The sequence below is a fragment of the Mustela lutreola genome, chromosome 10, assembly GCF_030435805.1.
Source record: "Mustela lutreola isolate mMusLut2 chromosome 10, mMusLut2.pri, whole genome shotgun sequence".
Classification (NCBI taxonomy): domain Eukaryota; kingdom Metazoa; phylum Chordata; class Mammalia; order Carnivora; family Mustelidae; genus Mustela; species Mustela lutreola.
Window position 1 is genome coordinate 61,999,615 of NC_081299.1, and position 12,257 is coordinate 62,011,871.

Here is a 12,257-nt window from a genome sequence, read left to right on the forward strand (position 1 = left end):
GAGAAGCAGACTCCCCACTGAGCAGGGAGTCAAAGTGGGGCTTCATCCCAGACCCCGAGATCATGACCTGAGTCAAAGGCAGTCGCTAAACTGACTGAACCATTTAGGCAGCCGTCTAGAGGTTTTCAATAGGAAATCACATTTAGCTAAAAACCAACTGTATGTATGTATGTATGTATTTTTGAAAGACATTTTATTGGAAAGTCTTTGTATCTATTTCATTGTAGAAGAAACGGAATACTCTTACTTGTTCAGTAAGAGTGCTTATTCATTATCATGTTGACTAGCCACAGTATTCTCTGTGCAAAAAAACTTAAATTTTTATCTACTGTAATACCAACCTTATCCAGCTAGCAATGTGTACTAGAAAGATCAATGCATTTGGATAATACCAAGACACTTGAAAGATATTCTGAAGGGATGCTTGTGTGTGCGTGTATGTGCATGTGTGTGGTGTGTGTGTGTGTGTGCGTGTGTGTGTGTGTGTGTGGAGGAGGACATGTTGTCTTATTCCAGGTTTCTCCAAAGCAGACGCCGAGGTCAGGGTTCATGTGATATATTAAGGATACGCTCCAGGAGAAACTCTTGCAGATGTAGGTGAAGCAGGGCAGGGAAGGCAAGAGGTCAATCAAGGGAGCTCTTTCAAGCAACATCTCAACCTCAGCTGATCCCACAGGGACCTCTGAGGTCTAAATTATATTAGAATTGTTCCTCTCTCGAGGAAGGAGTCGGGCTTTCATACTCTGCTCCAGTCAGAGGTGGCTACTACCTCCTACCGCCCCCCACCCCCAAGGGAAGGTAAACTCCTTAGACTCTTTGTCTGGGCAAGTGAAGCAGCTCCGAAGCCCAGGGCTGTCCTCTGAAGGAGGAAGAGGGTTGCCAGAGCTGGGAGATGGGACATGGAATCAGTCAGAGGGCTTCTAGAAGATGGAGGCCGTGTGCTGATGGGGTGCTACCGATACATCGACTAGATCGACTAAACTGGAAATGGTTTCGTACTTACTACCCACAAGCCCTTTCAAAAATCTCCAAGAAAGCCACACACACACTGAATCTCTGGAAGGAAGACGTGCAGCCTGAAAGTCACGGCGTATGCTGGGGCCAGAGAAATACAAACTTGCTTCTGAGTTTTTCACCAACAGATCTGTGTTTACAGTAGTTTTTTATAGACTATATTTTCAAATGAAATAGCCTACACTTAAATGCTGCTTAGCTTTGTTGTTTTCTCTGCTCTGTGTGCTCCTTACTCTTTTCTGTTCTTTATTTCTGTTTGGCAGCTACACAGATGGCTGTAGCAGCTGATACAGACTTTAAGGGAAGAAATACCTGTCTTTCCTCTTATCCTTTCCCTTCACACCCTCCAGCCCAAATGACTCTCCATGACACGGCTCAGAATTTTAAGTATAGTCACAGACACTTATCAGAGTTTCCACAAAGATTTGAGAGATGCTACACGGCAGTAAAGAAACAAACTCTAAAAAGCCTTTAAGCAACAGAACCCCTTCAGTACGATTCCATTTGTTCTTATCTCCCAACCGCTTTGACAGGCACCAGATGACCACTGTTTGTCAAAGGAACGCATACCTTAACCACTCATTCTTTATCTCCATTTTATAAAATCTGCCTCTCAGTAGGGAACACAGCAGATCAGGGACGGTTGTTCTCTATCTCATTTGTACCACTTCAGAAACTTGAGGGATGATGATCTCACCCTCTCTTAAGCATCTCACTCTTTTTTTTTTTAAAGAAAAACAACTCATATTTGCTAGTTGTTCAATCAATAGCTCTCATTAATTGCACAATTAGCTAGAAGGCAATATTATACTTGCTCTGTATTCCCACAAATATTCAAATCTATCCTCTTTAATATTGATTTCATGACTCACTTTTGTCTCTGAGAGTTGTTCACATAATAAGAAAAATGAGCATTCCTCTACCTTTCTTTCATAGCTCCTATTAATTGTGTTACTTTATTTCAAAAGGCTGAAACACACTCTGGTTCATTTTGAGTCAGTCCCTTGGAGAAGAAAGATCAGGAGAATGAACGGCCTTCAAGAGGCAAGGGTACCTGACCTCTCATATAAACTCATTTCAGTTTTCCAATTTCTCTCTAACCTTGCTGTACAATTTAGTTTCCCTCTCATTTCTTTCTCTCATTTTCATGCAGACACTGGGCAAGACTTTGCCTACAAATAAAAGCTCAAAATGTTTCAGGGCCCCGGAATGAGATTTTCATCACTAATTTTATTTATTGTCTTAGAAATGAAGGAAGTTTTGATATAGAAATTTTTGTCTAAAAGAACATTTTACATGAAAGAACTCTGAGGGCACATACTTCATGTTTTTTGTCAGTACGAGGGAAAAAATTAACTTGGAGGTATGTTAGTAAGCAAAGCTGGCTCCCACCCAATTCTGTTTGTCTCTGCATGGCTCCCTTTAGGTACTGAAGCTAAAAGCATCTGTTCTTGATCTTTATGGTAAAGAAATCATGTGCACTGGTTGGTGCGGCACCTTGAGTCCATGCCCTGTGAGGCATTTCTGACTTTCCACCCTGCAGTCAGTCAGTCTCCAAACCCTTCACTGTCTTCTCTCTTCGTGTCACTGATAACTGTTCCTTTTTTTTGCAGGACTACTATTTCACACAACATGAGACTGAGAGAAAATAATATGTTCCTCTGTAAGATGAAACTACGTGCTTCAATCATGACGTGGCTGCTGACTAGCTTTGACTTTGGCTCTTCCATAAACCCCCCTAAGCCTCTGTTTTCTTGACTGTAAAATGGGGCTAATTCTCTCTGTAAGTCTCTGTAAGTCTGCAGAAATTACACAAAATAAAATAATGATTTTTTAATGAATTCCAGTCTTTCCCCCTCTATGGAGTCATACACGTTAAGTATAGTCTAATGCATTTCTTTCTTGTGATTTCACCCTATGCATTTTATGAAGAAAAGTAATTGCAGTAACCATTTGCTGAGGAAAACTAAATAAATAAAAACATGATCATGATTATGTATGCACTTACTGCAAACCAGACATGGAGGTAAGCACTCCATACATATCTCATTTAATCCCATGGGATAGCTATCTTCTTTTTCTAGATCTAGAAAGTAAGGGGAGCACCTGGATGGCTCAGTTGGTAAGCATTCAAATCTTGGTTTCGTCTCAGGTCATCATCTCAGGGTGATGAGATCGAGTCCCACTTAAAGCTCCTCACCCATCGCAGAGTCAACCTGAGATTCTCTGCCTCTTTCTCTCCACCTGTCCCTTTCCCCTCTGCTCACACTCGTTCTCTCTCTCTCAAATAAATTAATTAAATTAATTTAATTTTAAAAGAATGTAAGGCCCAGAGAAGTTAAATAATACCCAATGCCCATTAGCTATAAAGTAGCAAGTTTTGTAAAACATATTTTTTGTAATGACTCACTATAGTAAAACCAAGACTACTCTACTTGCCAAAAGGCCTTCAAACAGAGAGCACCCACTGTCACAGACCTACTATCGCTTCTCTTAACTAACTTCCACTCCAGGATGACAAATGGAAAATAGTCCTCTTATGTGTCAGGCAACGTGCTAGGTTTTAAGGACACAGTAGAGAAAAAAGCAGGCCAGGACCCTGCTTCCACAGAGATTACACACTCTAGCCAGACACTGCCTCCTTTTGCACAAGCACAATAGATCAACTGTACGTGTTCCCTCAGGTGTTTGTTCATTCTCCTCACAGTGACCATGGACAGCTCTCTCGGGAGCTGCTGTTACACTCCTCACTGCTATCAGCAGCTTTATTATCTGTTTTGAACAAACTGTAAGCCCTGATCTTTGTTTTGAATCATTTCTCATCTCCTAGCATAGAGCATGGTTTTACTATAGTTTAAATTCACCGTTTTCTTCATTAGTACCCTGATTTTAACTACTTTGTTTTGGGTTCACTAGCTTGAGGCCCCATGGACACTTTAAGTGCACAAACTCAGTACAAATATGTAAATTCAGTCAAAAACAACTAGCTTTCACCACAACCCAATGGATCTTATACCCATCCAAACTAATATAGACTGCATCTCTCTCCCATTCTTTGGTCTGAGGGTTCACAACAAAATCTGCGTACATGCTGCTCCTATGGTCTTCAAATTGGCTGTGACACACAAATTTACACATCCTACTATTACTCATATAAATAGTCCTATCTTGATTATACACAGGAGCTCATAAAAATCTGTTTTTATATTATATCAGATACTGTGGTTTAGTCAATATTTTCATGTACAATAATGCCTAATTAGACAAGTGCTCCATACTCATAAATATTATAGAGTGAATGTATGTTTAATAAAAATAAAAGTAGAAATCATTAAATTCTAACTATAAACGGTAACTAGTTATTTGTCTTAAGGGAGATCATATGTCCTCACACCAATAATTCATGACTCAATTCATCAATGAGACAAATGTACACATTACTTTGTAAGAATAAATATCTACAGGTAAATGCAGTTCTAGCAGGAGGAGATGAAAAAATTGAAAAAGCTTAAAACTTCCCCCATGACTACCTTTATCTGCACTTTTTTAAACATTAAAATGAATACTTAAAATCCTGAGAATATAATCAAATCCTGTGTCACACTGTGCTGTCTAAGTCTTTTTACATTTATCCACTAAGATTAAGATTTTATTGGGTAGCCCAAAAATACCTTTGTTGTATACAAGGCAGATTCAAAACTGTAGAGAAGAACCTCAGAGGAAAGTGTTTTATGTGGACAAAAATGATTCTGTATTTAAAAGTCATGGCTTCCTACTTCAGTAATCAAAATGTGAATAGATTGAGGAATTCTGACTTTTCAGAAAAATTAAAATTTGACAATCATGCAAAAAACCCCAAAATCAGACATATAGATGCTAACCAGAAGGCCATCTACAGGCTTCCCCTAGTCCTCTCTGTTCAAGGAAAAGTCAAGTTACACTGACATCCACCGAATGTGTTTTCATAGCACCTATGATTTCAACATGGAAGGAGCAGTCTCCCCTCATGTGCTTCTCATCATTAGTTAGGCCAGGAAATGAAGAGCGAGATTCCTGAAGTCAATAAGTAAATAGAATATTTTTGTGACTCTGGAATTTTAAAAGTCTGTAAGTTTCTTCAATATAAATATATGCTGACTATAGGGAAAATGGAAAAGGGAAATATTATCTTTATTACTTCAAAAACCATTTGCTTAATTCTTATATTCTATTCTTTGCAATTCTGGGAAGAGATTCTCTCTTTCTCTTTCTCTCTCTCTCTGAAATCTTTCTCATAAGAAGCTATTGATTCTTGGGGCACCTGGGTGGCTCAGTGGGTTAAAGCCTCTGCCTTCGGCCCAGGTCATGATCTCAGGGTCCTGGGATCGAGCCCCTCATTGGGCGCTCTGCTCAGCGAGGAGCCTGCCTCCCCCCTCTCTGTCTCTGCCTGCCTCTCTGCCTACTTGTGATCTCTGTCAAATAAATAAATACAATCTTTAAAAAAAAAAAAAAAGAAGCTATTGATTCTTTACCTCTTACTCAGAAGCATTATCATCCAAACTGTCCGTGAAAGCATAAAAGTATATTCTCAGCGACATGACGCTTTTCCCCTCAACCTTATAACATTCATCGATGACAATATATTTTCAACTAGTGACTTAGTGCCTGGGGTTGCCAACACAAATGCAGAGAAAAGGAAGCTGTCATTCTTTTTAAACGATGGAAAGTCTTACACGTCATGCCTAAACCAGGGTGCTCTCTTCGTGGCTCTCGTTCCCTGGGGCTCATCACTCATGGCTACTCAGCGCAGAGCGTTCATCAAGGCGGGCCCACGCCATTGTGAGCCGGCACTTTAAATGGGGCCGACTTGTCACCAGAGTGACAGCCTGGGCAATTGTTTGCCCTCTGGGAACAGGTGCAGGCAGGTTCAAATGAAACACGTCCAAATACTAACAGCAAGATTCTTAATCATGTCAGTAAAAAGGATGAACTGGTGTCTCAGACTCAGTGGTCACAATATGCCTCTTACTCTTCTGAAGATGAAATGCTGTCTGGCTTTTTAATAGAGTGTTCCAAGGAACCCACTGTGTCATTATCATTTTTAATACATGCTACTTTGTTTGCTGGATGAAATCTCTAATTCAGATACTCTGCATGCTAAAAGGAATGTTTCTGAATAACACGAGGCCAGGTTATCAAAATCAAAGGATGGGAAATAAAAGAGCTGGGAGGTAGAGGAAAGAAAGAGTAATAAGAATGAGATTTTATTTCAAAATAATGGCAAAGTTTTAATGTAAATACCAAAAATGCAAAAGAGCTCTTAATAATATCATTATTGAAGCAACAAAATAAAATAGTTGGCAAATTTAATTTCTGGCTCTTAAATTTCCCATTTGCGGGCTAGATTTTATATGTTCTAGTAGATTTCACTACGTACCTCTTCAAAAATATTATATATTCTCTACCCAATAATGCAGCTAACTATATACAATCTTTTCCAATAAAATTCTAAGGTGCTTTTATTCATGGCGGATAAAAGCATCTTAGTGTTCTTGGTGTTAAAACAATCAAGCAATTGCATAATATTTACAAAATGTCTTTGAGGAAATCACCTCTGTGAAGAGTAACAAAGACAACATACAGTGCTGGCTTTAAGAGTGTAACAATTTTGTGTTATTAACTTGTGTAATTAATTTGATGGGTAAAATTTACCATATGAAACAATAAGAGACAATGAATAAGAGAATAATGAATTACTGAATGATAGTGTTATAAACTAAGGAGCTCAGTGAAAGCTAGCAAGGTAGGACAGGGTCACGGAGGAGGGGCCTCAGCTGGAACTGAGCTCAATGCCTGGGAGTGGACAGGGAAGTCCATCCAGGGAGGAGAAAGGTCAATTGGAGTAAAAGTAGAAAATGTCCATTTATATGTCCTTTCTTCAAAAATAAAAAAATAAATAAAAATAAAAAAGACTCTAGAGAAGAAGAGCTCAAGTGCCTCTAAAATGTAGTCTTGAGGAAGGAGAATCCTTTGGGGGTGGGGGGATTTGTTTTACTTTCAGATAAAGAGATATTTTCTCATTTGGAACATTATTATATTGTTTCTCCAAAATCCAGGCTCTGATGTTGGGTAATGTTTTTATGTCTTGGTTCCACTGCTTTCTGGTTGTATGCGTTCCTTGGAATCCCACCATATCCAAGTTTATGTATTTGTAAAATGGAGATAAAAAAGTACCTGCTTTTCAAGACTGTTTGTTTTATAATTCATATAAAATATTTAACACAGTACTTAGTACAGAGTCTTAATAAACAATACCTTCTGGATCCCTTTCCAAACATAGGATTCCAATTATTTATATGTAAGCAGTATTCAGTGTTAAAGCTTACCTATTCTGTCAGTTATTCAATAATCACAGGTCTAAGTGATTAAAGCTTTCCCTCCAAGGAAGATCCAAGTACTGCCTACATCCCTCTCTGTTTGAACATAAAAATTTATTCTGCTTTAGAAAAAATCCATCTGAACCTATGAAAATAAGATGATTATGTTTCACAAAAATAATCCCAGATGACCAAATATTAAAATAATGTGCTGAATCTTCATGAAATCAACACTTGTTAATTCCCCACCATTACTGAAGAAATGAAAAACTGAGTCCCTGTGTTTTGAACCAGTTATATTTATAAGCAAACACGTTTAGTTCTTTTCCAGGTTTAAGTCACTCATATAATTTATTCAAAATTTGATTCATGTGATATCACTTTTCCATAGAATTCTTTCACTTTCTCTATGCCATATAGGAATATCAACTTAAATCCAATATTCACATTCAAATTGAGAAAAACCTTATATATTAAGCATGCCTGGAAATATAAAATGCAAGTTTTAAGAGAAATTAGAGAAATGGCCTAGTTTAGACTTTATAAAAAATGTTTCAATGCCTGGCCATTAATTTAAGTGGGTCTTTCAACTATAATAAAAGTGACAGCAAATTTTGTTTTTGAGTTTAGTAATAGCGAACATCATTCTAAATTCCATGGTGCTTTACTCTTTGCTTTGACTGTCAGGAAACTCAGGATTAAATTTTTAGTTCAAGCTTAGTGATGGTCCTACCTATGGTTCCCAGTAAAATTATCTTCTCTTTTACTCTAAACAGTTTCTGTATTTTATTGCCTTTATGTGTGTGCATGAAATTTTAGAATAGGTTTGCTTAAACTATTTCTTGAAGAGAGCATAACTAAAATATTTGCTTTTATGATTACTTGGTTACTGAATTTACTCTTATTTTATATTATCCCAGTATACTACTCTAATTCAAAATTCTGAATTTTATACAATAAAAAATGTTGAGAGGAAGAAAGAATGGGGGAAATGGACAGTAATTTAAAAAGTTGTTATGGGGCGCCTGGGTGGCTCATTCAGTTGGGCATCTACCTTTGGCTCAGGTCATGATCCCAGGGTTCTGGGATGGAGCTCCGCATTCCTGCTCTGAGGGGAGTCTGTTTCTCCCTCTCCCTCCCCCTCTGCCCTCCTCTACCCCCTGTCAAATAAATAATTAAATCTTAAAAAAAAAAAAAAAAAAGTCCTCATAATGTGACCTCATTCTCCAGCCCAAAGCAAACTACAAAGACATACATATCTATAACTAGTAAATACTCCCAATGTACCAGGAGAGATCTCAGATTAACTAAGAATCACATAACTTTGGTCAAACCCTTTTATGGGACAGCAGGAAATTGCTTCCTTCTTTGATTGAACATTATTTCAGGAAACTAAGTTCTTTTAAAAAGTCTTAAAATGCTTGAAATATGCCTCAGATGATAAGGGCAACTTTCTCTACCTGATAACTTTTCTCTATTTTCTCCATGAATATTCAAAGTCACTTTTGGCTTGCAGACTGGGAGAGAGTTGCCTTTACCAAGAGAGATAATCCTTCCATGAAACTAAGATGCCAGCACCCTGTGTACAAAGTAAGTGAAGACAAAAAGTGAACTTGGGCAAGAATCTCAAACTTTCCCTTTAACTGAATGGAAGATACTTTGCATTTTTCCAAGGGTATAAAATGGTGTGCACACACATGCATGCACATGGGTGTGTGTATGTGTGTGTCTATATATGTATGTAAGAGGGGATACTTTGGGATTTAGAAAAAAAAAAGGAGTAACTTTCTAAGTAAACAGAAGGCATGTCACTACAAGCTTTACTGAGGACTGGTGAAAAATCCCAGCAAACTAAGGAAAGAAGGGATTAAGGAGTGACCCCATAAATTAGGTATTTATGGAAGACTGATCACCATCCACTGGTTAGGGATCTAGGCTCTAAATGCTCCCTTAAAAAAGGATCATCCCATTAAAGGTAAAGGAAAGTAGTGAGCGCACTTGGTGAACAGCTCATGTCCCATGACCTGGGTAACAACTTGCCTTGTTTATCCTCCTCCAACTCACTGTCAGAGCACCCATCACCTTCATCTTTTAAATTGTCGTCAGCATCTGCTGCCTTTTGTGACGAGGTTTCACTCTCCTTTTCCGGATCTAATTGGTCTTTTTCATCATCTGAGGGTGACTTTGACGTCCCAGTCATTTGGTCATCAGCCTGTCCTTCTTCATTAGCTTTCTCATCTTGTTTCTCCTCATCTACTTCAAAATCTTCTTCATATTCTGAGGGGGAGAAAAATCACACTGTAAGAAGGAAAATAGAATCTCTGATACTTAACCCATTTTACTTTAATGAGAACTTTGACTCCACTACCCTCTCTTCTCTGGGCCTTTCTTTGCTTCTTTTTCACACAATTACTGAACATGGAAAACCAACAGCAAGTGATCAAAGATTAAAACCAGTTACATACACAAGAGCACAAAGGCAGTAAAGTTCCAAATACCGAGTCTAAAACCTAATGAAAGTTCATTTACAAATGGACATCATCATCTACAATAACCAAAATGGAAAAGAGAAGAACTTGATAGAAAACAATAAATTAGAAATAAATTAAAAATGAAGAGAACAGGATTATAATAATGAAAGTTAATTTGGAGACCCAGTGAGGTCATATTTCATATGAAGAATGGTCAAAATATTTGGATATCAAGTTAATGAATAGTGAAGTGGAAAAATTCAATTAATCAAGTCCAAAGGCTCTGAGAAGTAATACTGTGAATAGCACATTCTTTGAGAACCAAATGGACATGAAAAAAAAAAAGGATTATGAGGGATTCTATACCTAGACCAGAACCCAAATCATATGCATTATTCATCCCTATAGTCAAGGAAATAATTACATTCCAAGAATAAAAAATTCTCATAAAATAGAACATTCCTGTCACAGCCACTAATTTGCTTCATTCCCAACAGAAGTGCAACAAATCCATACCAGAAAAAGGAAATTGTCACATCAGATAAACTCCAGCTGTCCCTTGTGGTTATAATTTTTCACCTTTCATATTTAATTGTTCCCCTTTTTCCTCCACCCCAAACAAAGAATCTTGAAATGACAACATGCCAAGGATAGAGAGCGCAAAGATTTCATGCAGAACCAATTAAGCAAATAAACAATTATCTCTAAAATAAAATTTATTGGGAAAATAAAGCTTTCCCAATAAATACACAAAGTTTTGTGTATTTTAGTTAATAGATATTCTGGCTTCCTTGCCAGTGGTGGGGACCTCTCAGTTAATTACTTAGAGCTATCTACCCTGCCCCAATGAAAGAAACTTAATTTAGAAATGCATGCCCTGTGCATGTGAAGAAAGCTCTGCTAATGCAGGGGTTGTATGAGGGAGATGTAAGGGGAAAGTGAAATCAGAAACTGTAACCAAGAAAGGCAAACAAAGAGAATTCGTCACAAGGAGGTTTTCATGAAAGAGATTCAATATGGGGAATGTGAAAGGTGAAATATTATCAGCAAAACAAAATTATAAATAAGAAGATGAAAAGTGTGGTTTATATCATATGAAACAAACAGGAAATACTAATAAAAACCAGTATTTTTCTCCAACTATTTCAGGCCAAATGATAGGATAGTTCTCACTTAACCCAGTCACTGTCGATCAATAAACCTTTCATGAGACCCTTTAATGTAGAAAAGGTAAAATTGCAAGGTAAGAGACACGACAATAACACAACCCCTGCCACCAAGGAATCCCCAATTTTTGTGGAGGAATGAGATGCAAGTACAGAAGAGATATGGGACTCATAGTCGTTTTTATACACGGTCCTCTGGACACTGAGTGTTCTTGCTATGGGTTTTCACACAGGACTCCTGACTAATTATGTGAAATAGTGTCAAATGGTTGGGATGGAATAAAAAAAAAAAGGCAGAAAATCATTTGGAGATCATGGAAGACTTCACGAAAGGAGGAGTTTAGGTTAGCCACAGAACACACGTGTGCACCCGCACACCCAGTCACTACAGAGAAACACATGCATCTGTCACTTTACAGATACTTGCTGCTGGTCACAGGATAAGCAGGGGCCAAAAAAACATGAGTGACCTGCTATAATTCCATCAACAGTGTCACATAGTGGTGACGTATGAGGGTTTTAGAGGCAGGCCGACATGTGCCCAAGTCCACGTGAAAACACTTGCTAAGTGTGTGACCTTACACAATCTGCACATCTTCAAGGTTCCGTTTCTTCATTCGTGACATGGTAGTGCCTGCCTCACAAAGCAGTGGTGACTATTAAAGCAAGAAGCCCTGTAACAAGGCTGCACTGGTGTCTTCATCAGAGAAGCATCTGCCTTTGGCTCAGGTCATGATCTCGGGGTCCTGGGGTCGAGCCCCATGTCAGGCTCCCTGCTCGGTGGAGAGCCTGCTTCTCCTTCTCCCCCCAACTTAGGTGCTCTCCCTCTCTCTCAAATAAATTAAATCTTTTTAAAAATGTAATGGAGGCCCCTGATTAAAACTGGAGAAGTACAAGTGTCCACAATTAAGACACAATTACACTTATATTATTGAAGCCGAGCATAAAATTGAAGTAACATGTAGTGAACCAGAAGAACAGTCCGCACATCCTCTTTTGCAGGAGCTTCTGTGCTTTCTCTCAAAGTACGAAATTCCAGGCTGCCCTTGTTTGCTCTACCCACCGCAGTCATCGCACCTATCACCCCTCCATTCACCAAGAGCATGTGATCAGCACGAGAGCTCAGAGCCGCCTCCTTTGTGGTATCTTCTCCATACGGGTGAGCTGGCGGCATGCTTTCTGGATCCCTTTTCATAATTTCTTCTGTTTCTCCTATCTCATCTTCCTTCTTCCAAGGAATTTAATTAGCT

General features: G+C 38.4%; 1 protein-coding gene across 1 annotated transcript in view; it reads right to left on the bottom strand.

Annotated features, from left to right (window-relative positions):
• The window catches only part of ERICH3 (glutamate rich 3), a 113,146-nt gene that overhangs the window by 18,642 nt on the left and 82,247 nt on the right, over positions 1–12,257 (bottom strand). The window contains exon 14 of the mRNA XM_059138523.1: positions 9,411–9,647. Within this exon, the coding sequence (XP_058994506.1) occupies positions 9,411–9,647 (237 nt within the window). The remainder of the gene's footprint in view (positions 1–9,410; positions 9,648–12,257) is intronic.